This window comes from Coffea arabica, chromosome 5e (genome assembly GCF_036785885.1).
Source record: "Coffea arabica cultivar ET-39 chromosome 5e, Coffea Arabica ET-39 HiFi, whole genome shotgun sequence".
Taxonomy (NCBI): domain Eukaryota; kingdom Viridiplantae; phylum Streptophyta; class Magnoliopsida; order Gentianales; family Rubiaceae; genus Coffea; species Coffea arabica.
The window spans coordinates 46955984-46974406 of NC_092318.1; the positions used below are offsets into that span (position 1 = coordinate 46955984).

The following is an 18423-nucleotide window of genomic DNA, read 5'->3' on the forward strand; positions in this document are numbered from 1 at the left end:
ACCAAAATTAAACTTGCTTTGTTTAATGAACATAAAGGCTTGCTGCTATGCACAAGGAAAGAAAAATTCAAGGAAAAGAAATTCACTAGAGCTCTAGAATGGTAAATTACATTTACTAAACTGTAAATTCTGGAACATAAATCTCAACCATTATTCTCCACATATCTTTTCAGTTCAATCATTTTCCAACAAAGGAACAAAGATAATCGCTTGAAACATCATCTTATGTTGCATTACAATTAGAAATTCTGCAGAGAAGAATGCAAGATGTACTCCAAAGATTGTTCAAGCGCTACATCAGTACAACAGTGTTATCCTTGTTCATTTATGCTTATTCAGGAAGGTCAGCAGAAGCTGGTTCACCTTGTCAGGAAATTGCTCTTGAACAAAGTGGGTTCCCTCTGGCAAGAAAGTTATCTCCAGCTCAGGAACATATTCTTTGACCTTTCCACTACTTATGTATTCTCCTAGACTTGCAAACTTCAAGGCATAGTCCTTTTCTCCCATTATCAGCAGGGCGGGGACACTGATCCTGGGATTTTCAACTCCATCCCCTTCTAACCAAGTTCTGCACAAATCGTCAATAAAGTCATCAAAATTTGAATATATCTCAGCAGTTTAGGAATTTCCTTTTACCTGTATGGGACCTGCAATGCAGTTTGGAAACCAGATTTCTCGTATAGGTTTGCATAGTTAGTAAGATCTTCTTCACTAAACCAAGGGGGTAGTGGTGTAGAAGGATCAACCAAGTCCATTATCTCCTGGTCTTCTCTAGCTACTTGTAAGTCACTTCCTGAGAAGAGAATATATATGTTCTTCACCACTGTCTTGATATCAAACCTGCCAAAATCTTGTTCAGCCCTCCCTGGTTCCTGAGAAGGGACTGTAGCCATAAGAACAGAGTGCAGCAATGATGGTGAACAAAAAAAGAAAAGGCTTTATTAAAAAAATCATAAATTAATCGAAAGATGAACAGGAATGAACGTGCCCTCCATCTCAACATATAGAATCCCTTCGGCAGGAAATCCAGAGAAGATTCTGGACCGGTAGTCATGAATGGCACACCCACTGTCACAAGTGCTGCAACCCTGTCTTGGTGAAGGAGTGCAAAATGGTGAACTACTCGGGCTCCAAAATCCTTTCCCACAAGAAAAACCTTTTAAAACAGAAAATTTTTTAGTTCACGGCATTATTTGAGCTGACAAATGATAGATCAGGTAGCATTGATCTTTATTATTGCCAAATTAGAGTTGAATTTTAATACTTTGTACCTTCTGGAGCTCAAAAGAATCAAGAATTGCGAGAGTGTCGTCCACAAGGTCCCTGAATGTTGCCTTTTCTGGCTCTGCAGGCACTTCAGAAAGTCCATAACCTCTGAAATCAGGTGCTATTGCTCGAAATCCAGCGTTAGCCACTGCTATCATCTGATGCCTCCATGAATACCAAATTTCTGGAAACCCATGTAAGAAAACCACAGCAGGACCTGTTTGAGAACACAAAATATTAGGGAAAAAGAAAAATTCTTGATGATCAGAACATAGAGTTGAAATAAATGCAGCTTCGAGTTAGACCTGTTCCAGTCTCTGCAACATGAAGTTTCAGACCCCTAACATTCACATGGTTATGCCGGATCATTTCCATTTTGGTTTGAGGTTGAAAGTTTACTCGCGTCTTGAGTGTTAATATCAAATCTGTCAATAATTTATTGGCTCGTGTTTCATGCCTAATTGACCAGATTGTATTTACTTTTTGTTTTCTTTTGCTCGTGGCTTGGAGGGGCGAGGGGAGAGATCATGTTATCCCCGGGAAAGACTAGAAATTCTTTTTATTGTCACAAATTGACTGGAGTTAAATAATGCACGATTTCTATTTGCATAAGCTCACAAAGGAAGCCAGACATCACTTGATTCTAGACATAACTGAGGTTTCAAGATATCCCTCTCAAGCTCTGTCCTTCAAGGTGTTAATTGACATCTTGAGACGAATATCCCAAGTCACCAATTGCCGTTATAGGATATGACCAGAAAATGGTCTATTTATCTTGTGATGTGACAAATCAGAACATCAGTAACATGTACAAGTGATAGCATTCATGTGAAGCATAAATTGGTGGAAGCACCAAAGAATGGTAGATTTTCCATCTTGTTTGTACCTACTCTCATCGTGTACAAGCCTATAGCTACAACAACATAGTATAATCTCGTGTGACTAATCTTTATCTATTACTACTCAAGAGGGACCTCGCAGTGGACTGCAGAAGCGTTGATGCCCCACAAAGACTTTTCTCCATGAATCCTGATTGCAAGGAACAAATGACAAATCCCAAGATTCACAGACTTGGAGCTATAAATTAGCCATACAATCTTTCTGGACAGGCTCAAGCAAGAATGCATCCAAAGTCACTGTTTCTGCACTAGACGTTCAACATCTCCAAGTTGCACTTCACTGTCTTGAGACTGACATCCAGTCTCAAACATTTGCTCGATTTCCTCAAGAGATTTGCCTTTCGTTTCTGGAACAATCATGTAAACAAAGACAATAGCAGTTGCTGAAATTGCACCAAAGAGAAAAAAGGTGCCAGCAACGGTAATTGCACGAGAAACAGAGAGGAAGGACATGGCTACCAGACCACTGCACACCCTATTACCCACCGATCCAAGGGCCGATGCTTGAGCACGAAACCTTAAAGGGAATATTTCAGATGTCAACACCCAGCAAATTGGACCCATCCCCACAGAAAAGAACGCTACATTTCCACAAACTGACAGTACTGCCAAAGCGATCCCCACAGATCCATGTCCTAGTAAAGAAAGGCTGAATGCCACTGTGAATAAACATGTAGTCATCCCCACTGTGCTTGCCAACAAGAGAGGCCTCCTTCCGGCTTTGTCAATTAAAAAAATCGCTACAAGTATAAATACCGTCTTTGTAACACCCACAGCTACAGTAGCAACAAGAAGCTTCGACTCACCCTCAATACCAGCAGCTTTAAAGATCTCAGGACTATAATAAACAGTTGCATCAATACCAGTAATCTGTTGGTAACACTGGATTCCAAATGCAGTGATCAACATCTTGCGCAGTGCAGGAGAAGGACTTAAAAATTCACGCCAGACAGGCTTGTCTTCGTACTTTTGTGCATCATTTCCAGCAGCTAATTGAATTTCTGCTAGCCTCAGCTCCACCTCTGCATCATTATCATTTGTTTTGGCCAGAACCGACTTAGCTTCTTCGACTCGGTTCTGCACAACTAACCACCTTGGCGACTCGGGGATTACGAAAAGAGCAAATGCTATCAAAACTGAGGGAAAAATTCCCACAGCCAGCATTATCCTCCAATTTATGTGTGCTGAAAGCCCGGAAAATGCATAATTAGAGACATAACCAAAAAGGATTCCGATATTAATGAAAATTTCTGGAAAGGAGGTGAGTGAGCCTCTAGCAACAGTAGGTGATATCTCTGCAATATAGACAGGTGCAATCATGACTCCAAAGCCAATTCCAATTCCAGCCAATATTCTTCCTATCATTAGTATCTCAAATGAGGGGGCTACAGCCATTATTCCTGCTCCTGCTTGGAAGATGAAAGCAGCCAAACCCATAGACCACTTTCTGCCAATGGCATCTGATATTCTTCCACCAGCTAAACTACCAAAGATTGAAATAATGCTCAGAATACCAACCAGAATTTCTTCCTGGACCTCTGATATATTCAAATCTTGGTGAATGAACAAGATTGCCCCACTCATTACACCTACATCTGCATAACGGAAAAGCAAATTTCAATTCACTGCACCAACCAATTTCATAGAAATTTTTTTTTTCCTGGGGAGGGGGTTTATTAACCAACACCTGAGGCACATGTTCAATAGGACTAAAGAGCGACGCCCATTAACATCACATGAAACATATGTTGAACAAAGGATGAACCAGTTTCAGAAGTTCATGCTTTTCTTTTCCTGTTTCCGTTTTACTCTTCTAATTTTCCTTTTCCTTTCTTTTCTCTACTCAGTATGTCAATGTCAACTAATCATTACAAGGGAGACCTAAGCTACTCACCCTTTTCAATTTGTTGGTAACGTGACCCCAAAATATGGAAAACTCCCCCCAAGTTTTCTTTCCAAAAGCAAATAACAAGTGGAAAACTACCCCACGTTTTCTTTCCAAAAGCAATATGCTTTTTTACTGAATTAGGAAAAAGAGACATTTAGCTGCGTTACAGAACGAGTTCCAGCTCCAACTTAAATGATACTCAGCAAGCCATCATCTAAGAGCATTGTTATAAATTCCAGGAGCTAATGTTCAGGTTACATGTATTAACATTATCCAGCTTAAATATAATCATATATGCAGGGAAAAGGGACATAAGTCCAAACTCACTAGAGAACTGCATTCCCGGGGGCATCATATCCATCTGTCTACGTACAAGCCAAAACTCAAGCCTATGAAAGAGTGGTGCAGTGCATTCCATCTATAAGAACATCACATGTAAAAGTCTAACTTTGCCACATTAAAATTTTCAATTGACGCAAGACTACATCAATATGAGATTACCATGCACGTGAATTTAGTGTTCATAAAACTATGAGACAACAAGAGGAGTGAAAGGCTTTACTTTATACTTTATACAGAAAAAGGAGTACACGATCCACAGGATTTGACAATTTAAAGAAATTTCCTCTAATTTTTCTTCAATGCCTTTGGTAACAGCATTTTTTTATTGTAATACTTGCTCAAAACTACGTCTTAAACTAGCAAGTTACTTTTGCTGCTTCAGAGCTTCAGTGTATATATAAATTTCAACTTGATGTAGGTTCATCTGGTATATTAAATTCTTCTATGTATCATATACTTAGATTAGCTCATCTTTTAAACGTAGAAATCACCTCAAGCTAACAATTGGCGTTTCTTTTATGCGTTCTGCTCAGTCCGCGTATACATTTTTAATAATTCAAGTTGTCATTCTAGTTCTGTGATTTCTTTAACTAAACAATAATTTTATTAACAGCAAACAGCAGAGACCTCGACAAGTCCACCAGACCAAGAAGTTCAAATTCCTAATGACATCAATAAACTATCTACATTTCCCAGTTTAGATTCAGTTATCCTCCACTGCCTCCAAGGTAGCCATCTGTTTTCCGATATCATCTCAAAAGGGCCCACAAAACAGTGTTCAGAATGCAAAGTACAGATTCAATGGTTATCAATCAAAAAATGATAAACAAACAAGATTGACAAACCACTAAGGCATATCATTGAACAAAGTAAACACATGAACGGGAAAAAACAGAAATCTTGCCATATCCAAGGAGGACATTGTTGAGAGATGCAAAAACGGCACAAGCAAAAACAAACTTCCTTGTAGTCTTTCTCCTATTCTCCAATTCCGCCTGATGATGTAAATCATCATCACCACCATCAGTCAATTGAGAATCCATTCTTTTGTACTTATTCTTAGTGCCCAAAGGCAGCACCGATATTTCCATATCCCTTCCAAAAACTCCATTCCCATTGATAATGTTACCTTCATGGGATCCCATTTTTTAGATCCAATGGAAACCGAACAACACGAGAAAATCTAATACCAATCCGAGATTTTTACAGGGGCGGGTTTCTTGCTCCTTGTAGGAATTGTACACAACTCCTCAGTGCAAAAGGAGCAAAACCCACATGAGCAAGGGTGCAAGGACAGATGATCTCGGTAAAATTGGATCCAGATCTGAATCTAGTGCTTGTTAGAAAAGAGATGACTCGGGCCAGTGGACCATTCTCTGTCTCCTTTCTGTCATATAAGCTAAGGAGGAGGAAAGAAAAAATAGAAGACACGTCTAGTTTAGTACCGTTGAAATGGTAAAATTTACTCCATCTTATGACCTTGACCTTTCTCAGTCATCAATTTTCAAGAATGGAATCTCGGAAGCTTGGAGGCTGGAGCGATTGACGTTAGAACAATTGGGCCAGTGTTAGAATTTGGAAATTAAAAAAAACACTCAAACCTGACGCAGAATTTGCTGGGACGAATGAGGAAAAAAATAGGAGAAAATACGGAAAAGGAGAATTAATTGTTATTTGCTAATAATTACTTGTTCTTTTTTAAAAAAAAAATTATTTTTACTAATCTTTATTTGTCCACATTTAAATAATTTAATTAATAAGTATGCATACGTAAAGCATTGGCCAATCTATTTTAGCCAAGTTGCCAGTTCATGGAATTGACCAAAGCCAATCCACCAAAAAATCTGGACCAGCTGGCAACCATTGGTTCAATTTTCAGCTATATATAACACAGTTGAATTTTGGGAGATTCAAAATTCAATTAATTACACATGATATCAAATATGTGAAAATTAGTTATTTTGCTTCTTTGCATACGTGGCTTCTTGAATATTATTAGTTATTTTTAAGAGTAAATCTTATATACACTGACAGTGTATATACTATCACGGTTGGATGCACGATATATATGCAAAATTTTGGTTTCAAATTGAAAATTGAATTATGTGTCATGCATTCAATGGTGAAAATGTATACACTATCAGGGTATAAAATATTAATCATATTTGAGTAAATCTTATATACACTGACAGTGTATACACTATCACGGTTGGATACATAATATATATGCAAATAACTGAATAGATAACTATCTTTTGATTCAAATAATTATCCACTCATTGGAATTTTATAAAGTGATACTATGTGTTTACATCATTGGAATTTTATAAAGTAATAATGTGTTTTTATATCATACTGTGAAATTTCCCTTTATATATTGTATAGATGTCAATAATATTTCCTTGAATAAGTGATTTCTTATTGCTGTAACAAGAAACCAATGTGGGCCTATGGAGATTTTATATACATGTATATGTGTCAATTCATTAGTTAAGAAGGAACAATCCTTCTAGGTGGTAACTTTTAAAGTGATGGATATGTTTCTGAAAAATAGTTACCCACCTTTCAAAAATGATGAACATTCTTATTCAGCCAAAAAGCAAACGGAAATGCCTTAAATACTTCATCTTTGTTTTAATAAAGTTCACGGGCCTCCCCTCGTTTATTGGTCATTTTTACTTTGCCCCCCCTTAGGATTTTGTTTCATGCCAAGTTGCCCCCTCAGGTTTTTTAATTACTAAGTAGATTCAACTCCACTGATGATATCCTTTATCTAAGTGTTCAATCTTACATGTGTGCTAAAGTGTTTTGATCCCTTTTAATCCTTGTTACTATATCGGTTAATCAAATTAGTACAAAATAACAAAAGGGTTAATTTCATAATTTAGAATATGATGAAGAACACGAGTGAAAAGTGAAGCAAGAAAATAGAATGTTTCAATATCGAATTTGGAAAATTAGTGAATAATAAGAGGTTAAGAGGGATCAATAGTTCTACTCTTGTGTATTCTTCTAAAAAATCTTTCCTAATTTGCTTTGGCTTATTCTCTTGATCAAGAATTCTTCTTTTTAGTATTGCATTAACTATTAATGTTAACGACAAGAATAATATGATATGACATCACTAAAGTTTTGCAACTCTACATGTAACTAAGATTGGCATTTTATGTTGGTAGAGGGCATCTTTTCCTTTTTTTTTCAAAGATATATTCAAACAATTCAACAACTAATTATTTTTGCACTAATATCTTTCTTTGGGAAGGAAATCCACGTGGCATATAAACTTGAAGGTCAAGTTAAAATAAATAATAACTCGAGAAATTTCAAGGTTGTGATGCATTAAATTAACATGTGCTGCATCATAGTCATCATGAAATATCTATGTTACATTCAACCCAAATTCATCAAGAAGTCCCTGGTCGCTACTACACCCTCAACTCTATTTGGAGTATTCTTTATTTAAAGGTTTTTGTAACGAGTGTCTAGCAAGTACTCGTTGACATATCTAAATTCTATCTTAGTTTTCTATTTTTGTAAAAATCTAATACCTGAACTACATCTTAACGAGTGTCTAATGGACACTTATTAGACAGATCCCTTTATTTAATTAGTTCAATTTCAATAATAATATCATGATATTTTTTGTTATAACTTAGAGACATGTGTACAAGTTTCAATTATCAATTATTGTACCACACTTTTCTTGTTCTTCCTTTCACAGTCTTCTTGTTCTTCCTTCTCAGAGACTATAATCAGTTATAATGATTAACTAAGTGGGTATCAGTCAAATATTACGCGTTCAGCATTAAGCGTAAATAATGGAGCGTTTTCTACAAAGTCCCAATTGCATGAGAGGTGTATGGGCATACTTTACGTGCTCCTTTACCACATTGAGATGGATACAAACCCTGGATTGATTACATTAAATCTAAATATCTAATCCTAATCAACTAATGAAACAAATCTAATCAACCTGTCATGAACTAGTGTGAAATACCATTTCATTATAATTTATAACAGATCAAGATAGAAATTTTCAATGAATAATTTCTCTACTACTACATGCATATAAGTTGAGATCAATATGTGACAGGTTAATCATTTTTTTTTTTCAAGTAAGAATAGTGAAATGCGACTTATTTGTTAAAGCGTTTGATCTGTGACTCACCCATTGTAGATTCGAGTCGTCAAGGGTAAATGAAATTTTACTGTTAATCTATCTCTTTTTTTTTCTTTTTCTTTTTTTTGGTGTTGAGTCAATGTGGATGAGATTCATCCATGACCACAACCTAATACTTGAGCTTTCAGCAGACGACTATTTGTGCAAATACTTTTCAACAGCTTGGCCCGGAGATGATCTGGCAGAAAATTTGTCCATGGAAATTATTGAGCACACCATAGAAGTCAGCCACCATTTGCGAACACATTTTTTCGGTCAATTCCGATTGGTTGTTAACATCATCAATTTTTCCATGGGTTAATAACTTTAAACTTCATTAACGTTTGGAGTGATTTGGACTTTGCCCCTAATTTTAGGCACGTGTTCACATCATCAAAATCATGTTTAATAGTTAAATATCACCTAAGTTTCAGAAATTGTCCTTATTCTTAACCACAAAAAGAGAAGGGTGATTTGAAGTTTATTGCCATAACAACGACTCTAGTAGCACTTAAGGTGCGTTTGATAAAATTGAAGTTTGAAAATTGAAGTCTGAAATATGAAATATGAATCCATTAAGTTATTGAATCGTTAAATATTAAATCTAATATATTTGAATGCATAGCATATTCAGTAATAAGTGAATAGCTATCACCTAATTTTGGCAGCAAATTTTTACTTGGGAAATTTAGTGCCACTTAATTAATTCAGATGTTCAATTTTTGGTTATTAAACTGTCTGAATATGTTAAGATCTGAATCCATTAAGTTTAAGTGTTGAATTGGGTTATCAAACAGAGCTAGATTGCTAAAGAATTCATATGCAATTCACAACTGCTATTTTAATTATTTTTGTTTGTGTTTTTTCTCTCTTTTATTTCTTTTCTCTCTCTTATTTTTCCTTATGTATTGTCATGTCCTCGTGTCATTTCTGAGCTATTATATCGCTATTCATAATTAATTAACTAAAAGCCCTAAGTTTTCGATCTACATCTAAGTATTTTGAATTGATACCAAAGTTAGTCATATTAATAATGGTGAAATTAACAAAAATAACTAAATATTATTTAATCAAATATACATTGCTTGTGTTACCAAGCAAATTCAATTTAGAAATTGATTATTTTAGACACACGTATAAAAAGTAAAGGTCGTGATTCATTGATTATTTTATTAATAATAATATATTGCTTAGTAGTAGCTAGAGAAAATAGGGAAAATAAGGGAAAACACTTAAAAAAAGAATAGAGAGAAAAGAAATAAAAGGAAAAAAGAAAAATGAGAATAGTAAAATATCAAGGGTAATAATATTAGGAGGTAAAATAAGTTTAAAAAAATCTTCAAGGGGCAAAGTGCAACTAAAATCATGTTTGATAGGATAGACTATAATTGCTAATTTAAGGATAATTATATCTTTTCACTGAATCGTTACCTTTAACTATTAATTTAGGGGGCAATTTTAGGGGACAAAGTACAAATTGCTTACTGCAATTGAATATTGAAAGTTCGTAGTAATTCGGTGTAAAACTATAAATTCGATATAGTTTGGTAACATAGTTGTTGAGATCTGGATTACAGTCTTATGGTTTTAAGATAAAGCTTGATTCCTAGAGTGCTAATTTCTTATTTAATTTATTTCCCTATATAGATAATTGAATATTGAAAGTTCATAGGAATTCCGTGAGCCAATGTAGCCATTATTTCTTTCCATCTAAAGAAATGGAAAAATCATAAATTTCTCCTCAATTTAAAAATATTTTTGACCAATTTTTGCTGACGGGATTGTGCAAGTACTTGTTCCTCAAAATATATCAACTTGAACAAAATTTTACAAGAGAAATAGCCAAGCCTTTTTTCATTTTAATTGGTGGAGTATAAGCTTGGGATTTAAAAATATGTTTTGTTGCCCCATTTGCCAATTATAGCAATAAAGAGAATGTTCCATGGTCAGTTATTACCCATTTGGCCAATCCAACGTTTCGGATGAACTGTGTTAAATTGCCAAGTGAGTTTGGATGGGAGGAAAGTGGGAGGAAAGAAGAGAAAATGATGGGAATTTGCTTACTTTTTTTTTCTTTTTTTTTTGGGGTAGTCTAAAGTGGAGAATCAAGAAAAGAAATGGTGAGATATGGAAGGATAAATTACTTCATAAGAAATTTAGACTAGAGTGCAAGGCACGCACTAATACGTGTGCAATTAATAAGAAAAATATTTGTCAAATTTTTTTATTATATTTATTGAAATCATTTTGAGTTCATTAGAGGGTAGCTTTGATGAGTAGTTTATTATGAGTGTTATGATGAGTAGAAAATGGTTTAAGCAATTGTTAGCAGTTATCATCCAAATTAACTGTGGATTTACAAAAGATGTAGCGGTTATTATCATCTTAGTGGTGATTGTGAAAAATTATTTGATCACATCATAAACAAAATATAACAGCAAAAGTTTATACCAAACCAAAACCCTACTCGTGCTTTATTATAGTAGAGATATTATGAATTATCATATTTGCCCATCAAAACAAACATAAACAATTTAAGTCTAAAGGTAAATCTGTAACTAAGACTTTGTTTGATAACCCAAAATTAGCACTTAAACTTAATAAATTCAGATCTTAATATGTTCAGACGCATTTGATAATAAAAAATTGAACATTTGAATTAATTAAGCGGCACTAAATTTTCTAGGTAGAACTTGCTCCCAGAAATAAATGATAAACTATTCATTTATCACTGAATGTGATATACACTCAAATGTATTAAATTTCATATTGAACAATTCAATAACTTAATGGATTCAGACTTTAGATTTCAGATTTCAATTTTATCAAACGCACCCTAAAATATACATTACTAATCTTTTTTGAGTAAATCTTACATACACATACACTAATAGTGTATACACTATCACGTTGGATGCACGATAATTCGAATTATATGTCATGCATCTAATGGTGAAAGTGTATACACTGATAGTTTACAGGAGATTAATTCATCATTTTTTCACCCTTTCTTTTCCGCTGCTCACTACTCCCAAGCAAGGCAATTAGAAGAGTGTTCCCATCCTTTCTCTTCCCTTGAACTTTTTCTTCTTTTCTTCTGTATCCTGCACTGAGAACTCCCAAACTAGCCATAAGCGAGGAGCAATCACCAGGTCCCATAAACAAGTCCAATTTAGCGCAGAAGCGACGCCTTGTATGGTACCAGGGTTAAACTTGCTGTCGGTAGCATCCTGTTTAAGGAATTAGTATAGTGATATAATCCGTTTGGATCCCTTGTTTTTACCTCTGTTTTTGAAAAACTGTTTTTCATATTCCAAATGCTACAGTAAATGTGTATTTCCAAAACAACTCCAAAAACACCATATCCAAACATTATATCAAAAACAACTCCATATGTATATTTCAATTTGTATATTTCAATTATGTATGTTATATATATTATATTAATACAAATTGAAATACACAAATTGAAAATTATATATTTATATATTATATATTATATAAATATTTATATACATTAATATTATACATAATATAATATAATATAATATACATAATATGTAATATTGTATACATAAATGTATAAATATTTATACATAATATATTATGTACAGAATATTATAATATATACATTATTAATGTATAATATTATTATGTACATTATTGTGTATAATAATGTTATGTATAATATATAATATATATAATATGTAATAATGTATAAATGTATATTATGTATAATATATTATATTATATATATATACAATATTATGTATATTATACAAATTGAAAATTATATATTATATATTATATATTTATAAATTATAAATTATATAAATATTTATATAATGAAATATACAATAAATATTACAAATTGAAATATTATATAAACACCATATTTATAATATTATAATATTTATAATTAATATTAATATTAATATATATTATATATATTAAATATTTATATATTTATTTATACATATCATAAATATTTTATTTTATTTAAAAATATTTTTATATATTTTTATAAATATTATATATTATATAAATTATATGTAATATAATATATAATATATATTATATATATTATACATTTATATTATGTATTATATATAATATAATACATTTATATATTTATATTAATATACATAATATTAATTTTACATTTATACATAATATTAATACATTTATACATTTATATTAATTATATTAATATATTTATACATAATATTAATATATATTTACAATATATTAATTTATATGTGTATATAATATTCATTTATAATTTATAATAATATACACTTATACATTTATAAATATATTAATGTTATGTATTATATATAATATAATACATTTATAATGCATTTATATATTTTTATATAAATATATAAATATATTTATTTATAAATATTTATAAATGTATTATAAATGCATAAATGTATATAAATATAAAGATATAAAAATTATTAATTATAAAAATACCCAAAAATATGTTTTAAAAATACCTCTAAAAATAATCCAATAACATCTACAGTAAAAGTTTTTCATATAGTTTTTAAAAAACAACTCCAAAAACAACTAATTCAAACGGACTTGTATTTCAAAAACGAAATGCTACAGTGCTGTTTTTGAAAAACAACCTAAAAAACAGCTAATCCAAACGGAGGAATAATGATCAAGATTGACTGTTTGAACCTTTGAGAAGTTTTAATATAGTCTAAGGCATCCAAATAGCTAAACCAAAATGCATATAGAAGTCAAAACTACCACAATTATACACTTCTTACAGAATGACAGATAATTGATGTTCTGCTTGTAACTATTTCTTGTAACCAATACATGGCAGACATCCCATTATTTATCTTACAGATTTGGCGACTTTTCTCAGTGGAATCCTCTTAGAGCCAAACCACTGAACCAAATACACTAGTCGACCAACACATAATTGGCCTCAACACCTGTCCACTAACTGAGAATTCACAGGACCTCAACGGAGGCTGTGAACAGATTACAGAACCACAAGAACTGCATCTATTCTGCAGCTTCATTCTCTGCATAGCTTCCCAGTGCATACAGCATCAAGCAGAATGGACAATAGGAGAGGAATCGAAACCTATGATAGTTCGAAGAACCTAAAAAGCAGAGTGGAAGGAAGAGCAGTACCAGCACTATGACAAAGTTCGAGCCCATGAACAACACAAAATGGGCAAGCCAATTGAGTTTGCTGACCACCAGGTAAACTCCTGCCATGAATGCTATTGACATCATAGCAAGTGCTATCCCCAGCAGTGGCAATGCTAACTTTAAGGCCACGTGCATGGACTTCTGATCTCCCAACTGTGCCCAGAGGAGCATAACAGCCACAGCAATGGAGCTGTACATTGCTAAAGAATCACATATAACAAACTCCTGAAACTTGACTTTTTCTAGCATGTTGGCAATGCCTTGGTTTGGATCAGAATTTTTGTAACCGCCTGGCATTGCAAAACCGGCAGAGAAGGTCACAGTTGCCACAAGTGTAGCTACCAACAGAATCACATTAACCTTATCTCTGTAATTCTCTGTTGTTGGCTGTTCTTCGAGCATAAGATTGACATCTGTTACAGACTTAGAATGGGGAGCTTTTGGAGCGCCCACAACTCTCAAGGCCATCCATGTCAAACGCTGCATCACAATCAGTAATTGAAATTTGATATGCGTAGTCAGATTCAAGATCATATTCAAGTTGAGCAATTGGTTGACTCTTTTTAGTTTGGCTAGTGATGCACATACCTTCTGAAATGAGGCCATGTATGGTTTCATTTGTTCCTCAGCAATGTCAAGTGCAGTTAGGCCATCTTTGTTTTCCAGCTGAAGGATAACACGCTCGTCCCATGTCAGACTGCTCACTACCTTGGGATGACCATATATTGTAGCCACATGTAAAGGGGTGTTTCCATCTGCATCTTTTTCATTTATAAGTTTCTCTAGTTCTGGCATTTTGAGCATACGCTCAAGTGCTCTGCATTTTCCACTTTTTGCAGCAATGTGGAGGATATTTTGGCCCTGTAAAGTGAGCTGTTCCCTTGAATCTGGCCGGTCTTGGACCATTAATTGAATAATATCAACATGACCTTGACTCGCTGCCATATGAATGGGGAGAAGACCTTGTCTATCCCTCAAATAAGCAAGAATATATGATTTTTTCAGTAAGAAGCTGATCCCATCAGTAAAACCAATGTATGCAGCACAGTGAAGAGGATTTCCACCCTTTTCACACCTTTTGTAAAAGGATGACCGATCTTTTCTCCAGAACAGTTTCAGGACATCTAAGAAGTCAAAAAAAGTGTCAATGTTATAAGGATCACATTCAAGTGAACCGAAAGCTCATCTTTAAAATTTCCTTTTTAAGCAGTTATGATGCTTGAAGATCATAAAACACGCCCTGCTTTCAAAACCACTACTCATTTGAAAAAAAAAGGTTGTCCCTGTGGAATTTTGGCAAGACAAAAATTAAATGCATCAGGATGCTATCTTTGGTTGAACCGCAAGAACATGTACTGAAAACAAACGATTTTAGTGTATAAAAATCACTTAACTGCTTACTTAAGACTAAATCAAATAGATATCATTCATGAACCATCAACATCCAAGCTTTCCTTCATCTTGCATGACAGAGCTCCTAATTTGGCAAAATTTAAGAAATGAAGCCATATATACAGAGACTAAGTACAAAGAAGGATTGACGAACTCAGATTTGTTGTATATATTGGCTGCAACTGGTCTATGCTGTTTTGCGCTTCATCAGTGTCATCATTCTCAATTCTGCCGAACTACTTTCTTTGGCTACAGATATCTTCTAATATACATTCACTGTGCACAAACAAGTCCCTCTTAATGTGTTTTATCATCAGAGAATTGCTGGTATGATTGATTGAAGAGCATAACATATATAGCAACTCAATAATATTATGACGGAGATATATCATCAAAAGAACACGACAGAGCAAACATACAGCAAAGATGTAGACAGTTAATACTGGGAAGGATAAACTATGAATTACCAATGTTCCTTCCAAGAATTGCAGCATGAACAGGTGATTTGTTTTTATGCTTTCCGTCAAGTGCGTAATTTCCAACAGGGTTATCCATTAGGAGACTAATGATGGCAACATATCCTGCTTCTGCGGCCAGATACATTAAAGATTTCCCTTCATGGTTGACAGAATAATTCATATTTCGATTTTTATCAATCAAAGTTCTGGCTACATTTTCATGACGATGAATCAATGCCTCATGCAGGGGAGTGTTGTCTTCCTCATTCGTTGCACCCAAAAGGGCCAAAACGGCATAATCTGAATCCGTCAACAACAGGATCAGATTTGTATCACCAGCTCTGGCAGCAAGATGAAGGGCAGTATCACCTCTTGCATCTTTTTCTGCCAGCAAGTGAGGTAAGTCCTTGCAGACAAGTTTGACAATCTCATGATGTCCATAGCTTGTCGCTAGGTGAAGAATCGTGTTCTTCTGAGGGCCTAGTTGGACACAAGAAGCTGGAAGATAGCACTGATGCCTATCATTAGACAACCTTTCCATTTCTCTTACAAATTCAAGAAGATCCCCTCCTATAGTAGCTTTGTAAAGCTGAGGATCCATTGTCTCTACAGCTCCATACTCCTCTTGATCATCCTCCAACAAATTTGAAAACATTAGATCAGACATGTGAAAATGATTTTTTTGGAAAATTTCCACTTGTAGCTAGTGCCAAAACAGTCCTTGGTCGTTAATTTATAATCCAGAGGATATGAATACGCCATTACAGGAATTCTTCCACACAATTGGGGAGTAGTTTCCAGGTTACGTGCCAGTTCACAAATTCTCACTTCATAATACTCTATTCACTCTCATGCAGCATCTAACTCGGCAAAAATAGACCGTTTGGTCAATTCATAACAGCTGACACATATTTCTGTCTCATTCCTCTTACTTTTTTGCGGGTGGTATTGGGGGGAGGGGGGGGGGGACTATTAACGTAAGAATCTCGCGGTTCTTTGAATCCTTTCCAATGGACAATCATCAGGAAACAAAAAAGAGCTCTGAAATCTTATTTTAACCATAATCATTTCTTTAAGCACCAATATGCAGACGAAATTGACGATTAACCACAAGACAATAAGCCCATTTGAATATACAAAGTGTCATAAATGTTGGCAACATTCTTAGCATTTTAACTAAGCATGCCACGGTCAGGATACGCGAAACTCCCTGAGTTGAAGTGTACTACTATTCACCTAAATCACTTTAGAAAATCAAATTCCTTTTAATTGTACTTTTGTTTGGATATCATCTTATTTGCAAAAAAATTCTCCCTTGCATTATGAATTCGTTTTTCAAACGTTTTTTTTTTTATATTTTCAACTATCTTTTTATTTTACATATATCACATCACAAAAGGTGGTACAACGTTACTGTTTCCTGGTAGGAGAATTGAACCCTTTAATTAAAACAAAAAAAAAGGGATTAGGAGTGCACTCATCCCTTGACAACATGACTAACATGTCTTAATTTTGTTTTTTCCTTCTATATTTGTGTGGTTGATCATGAGACTATCAATAGGACCGGGCTAACTTGAACTCGACTTGTTCAATCGGAAAAAAATTCGTTGAACCTAAATTTTAATTGGATTAGACAGAGATCGAACTCGTTTTGATCTCGAAATTCATATAATAGTGCGAGCGGAGTTTGAGTTTTTTAATTTGAGCCCGAAACTCAAAAACCCAAAATCCGAAAACCCATATAATTTATGAGTCGAATTGAACTTGCCAAAACTCACCTTATAAAACCTAATTGACACCCCTAGTTGATCATTCTTTTTAGTCCTTTTTATTTCCAGACTTAATTCTTTAAATAAACCAGTGTTAATTAACGTTCTAAGAACGCTTTCTAGATTACCAATGTCAGGTGAGCTGTTGCTTTCCTATATATTGTCATCTTGTAGTCATTTGTATCATTAAAAAAACCGTGTTGAAGTCTCCTCAATTTCTTAGCAAGTATTAGACCAAAATTTGGAAGTGGAGGCCTTTGATTCAAACAAATATTTGTCATTTAACTAAGACAAAAAGCACCTACTGATCACTGATAAAATCATTAAGTTATCAAGGAAAGAGACAACCCATGTAATTGTTCTTGACACGGCTTCTTAAATGTGAATAGAAAAGAAAACCATGCAGTCAAACGCCTTCTTGTGGCCGTATCACTTGGTGGCGCTCAAATCAAATTTATATAGACAAGAAAATAGGAGGAGGAAAAAATGAAACTTGTTAAGTAGTTTTTGATCCTCAACCAAGATAGAAAGGTAGCAAAATTTTGTGGTGGCAAGAACAAAAGAAAGAATCAGCCGCCATTCATTTGATTAATCTGATGTCAAGACAGTGTTAGCATGCATTAATCAAGTTTTAGTTAATAATCAATGACTTGACTTCGAAGTGGACAAGAAGTTCAAGTTTTGAAAGAGACTAAAAGATCCATCAAAGTTATTCTCAAGTCCCAATTTCTTGTCCCTCTTAAAATTTAAGGCCTTGCTTGGATTGCTGTTTTCCGGATAAAAATTTCGTCATTTTCGGTGAACACATTTCTCCATTACCTTTTTTCCTCACATACATCAAATCGCTACAGTAATTTTTTCATGAAAAATGACGGAAAATGCAATCCAAACGGGACCTAAATATTTTCCGTATTTGATTTCGATTTATAGAAAAACTAACACCTGCATTAATCTATGTAATCGAGTTCCATAAAAAACTGTTAGACAAACTTTAGTTTTAAAATCCTATTTTTAACCGAACCATTTTGTTTTACTTATCTTTATCTTCTATGTTTTTAAACTCGGACCG

The 18423-nt window shown here is 33.9% G+C and overlaps 3 protein-coding genes across 4 annotated transcripts; all 3 read right to left on the minus strand.

The window, feature by feature from the left end:
- Window positions 1–127: 127 nt before the first annotated feature.
- LOC140006624 (epoxide hydrolase 3-like) lies at window positions 128–1883 on the minus strand. The gene is made up of 5 exons (XM_072048833.1): window positions 1572–1883; window positions 1272–1483; window positions 989–1156; window positions 637–872; window positions 128–568 (listed from the first exon to the last, which is right to left on the minus strand). Exons 1-5 carry the CDS (start codon window positions 1639–1641, stop codon window positions 322–324), a joined length of 933 nt encoding a protein of 310 aa, XP_071904934.1. The 5' UTR covers window positions 1642–1883; the 3' UTR covers window positions 128–321.
- Window positions 1884–2017: 134 nt separating this feature from the next.
- On the minus strand, window positions 2018–5985 carry LOC140006623 (probable polyol transporter 4). Of its 2 annotated transcripts, XM_072048832.1 has the most exons (3): window positions 5300–5436; window positions 4381–4471; window positions 2018–3760 (listed from the first exon to the last, which is right to left on the minus strand). In XM_072048832.1, the coding sequence occupies exons 1-3, from the start codon at window positions 5417–5419 to the stop codon at window positions 2400–2402; spliced, it is 1572 nt and encodes a 523-aa protein (XP_071904933.1). In that variant the 5' UTR covers window positions 5420–5436; the 3' UTR covers window positions 2018–2399. The 2 variants fall into 2 exon arrangements, with proteins under 2 accessions (XP_071904933.1, XP_071904931.1); XM_072048830.1 differs by lacking the exon at window positions 4381–4471 and having other exon boundaries at window positions 5300–5985.
- Window positions 5986–13300: 7315 nt separating this feature from the next.
- On the minus strand, window positions 13301–16227 carry LOC113743259 (protein ACCELERATED CELL DEATH 6-like). The gene is made up of 3 exons (XM_027271218.2): window positions 15595–16227; window positions 14324–14859; window positions 13301–14215 (listed from the first exon to the last, which is right to left on the minus strand). Exons 1-3 carry the CDS (start codon window positions 16184–16186, stop codon window positions 13583–13585), a joined length of 1761 nt encoding a protein of 586 aa, XP_027127019.2. The 5' UTR covers window positions 16187–16227; the 3' UTR covers window positions 13301–13582.
- Window positions 16228–18423: the final 2196 nt, after the last annotated feature.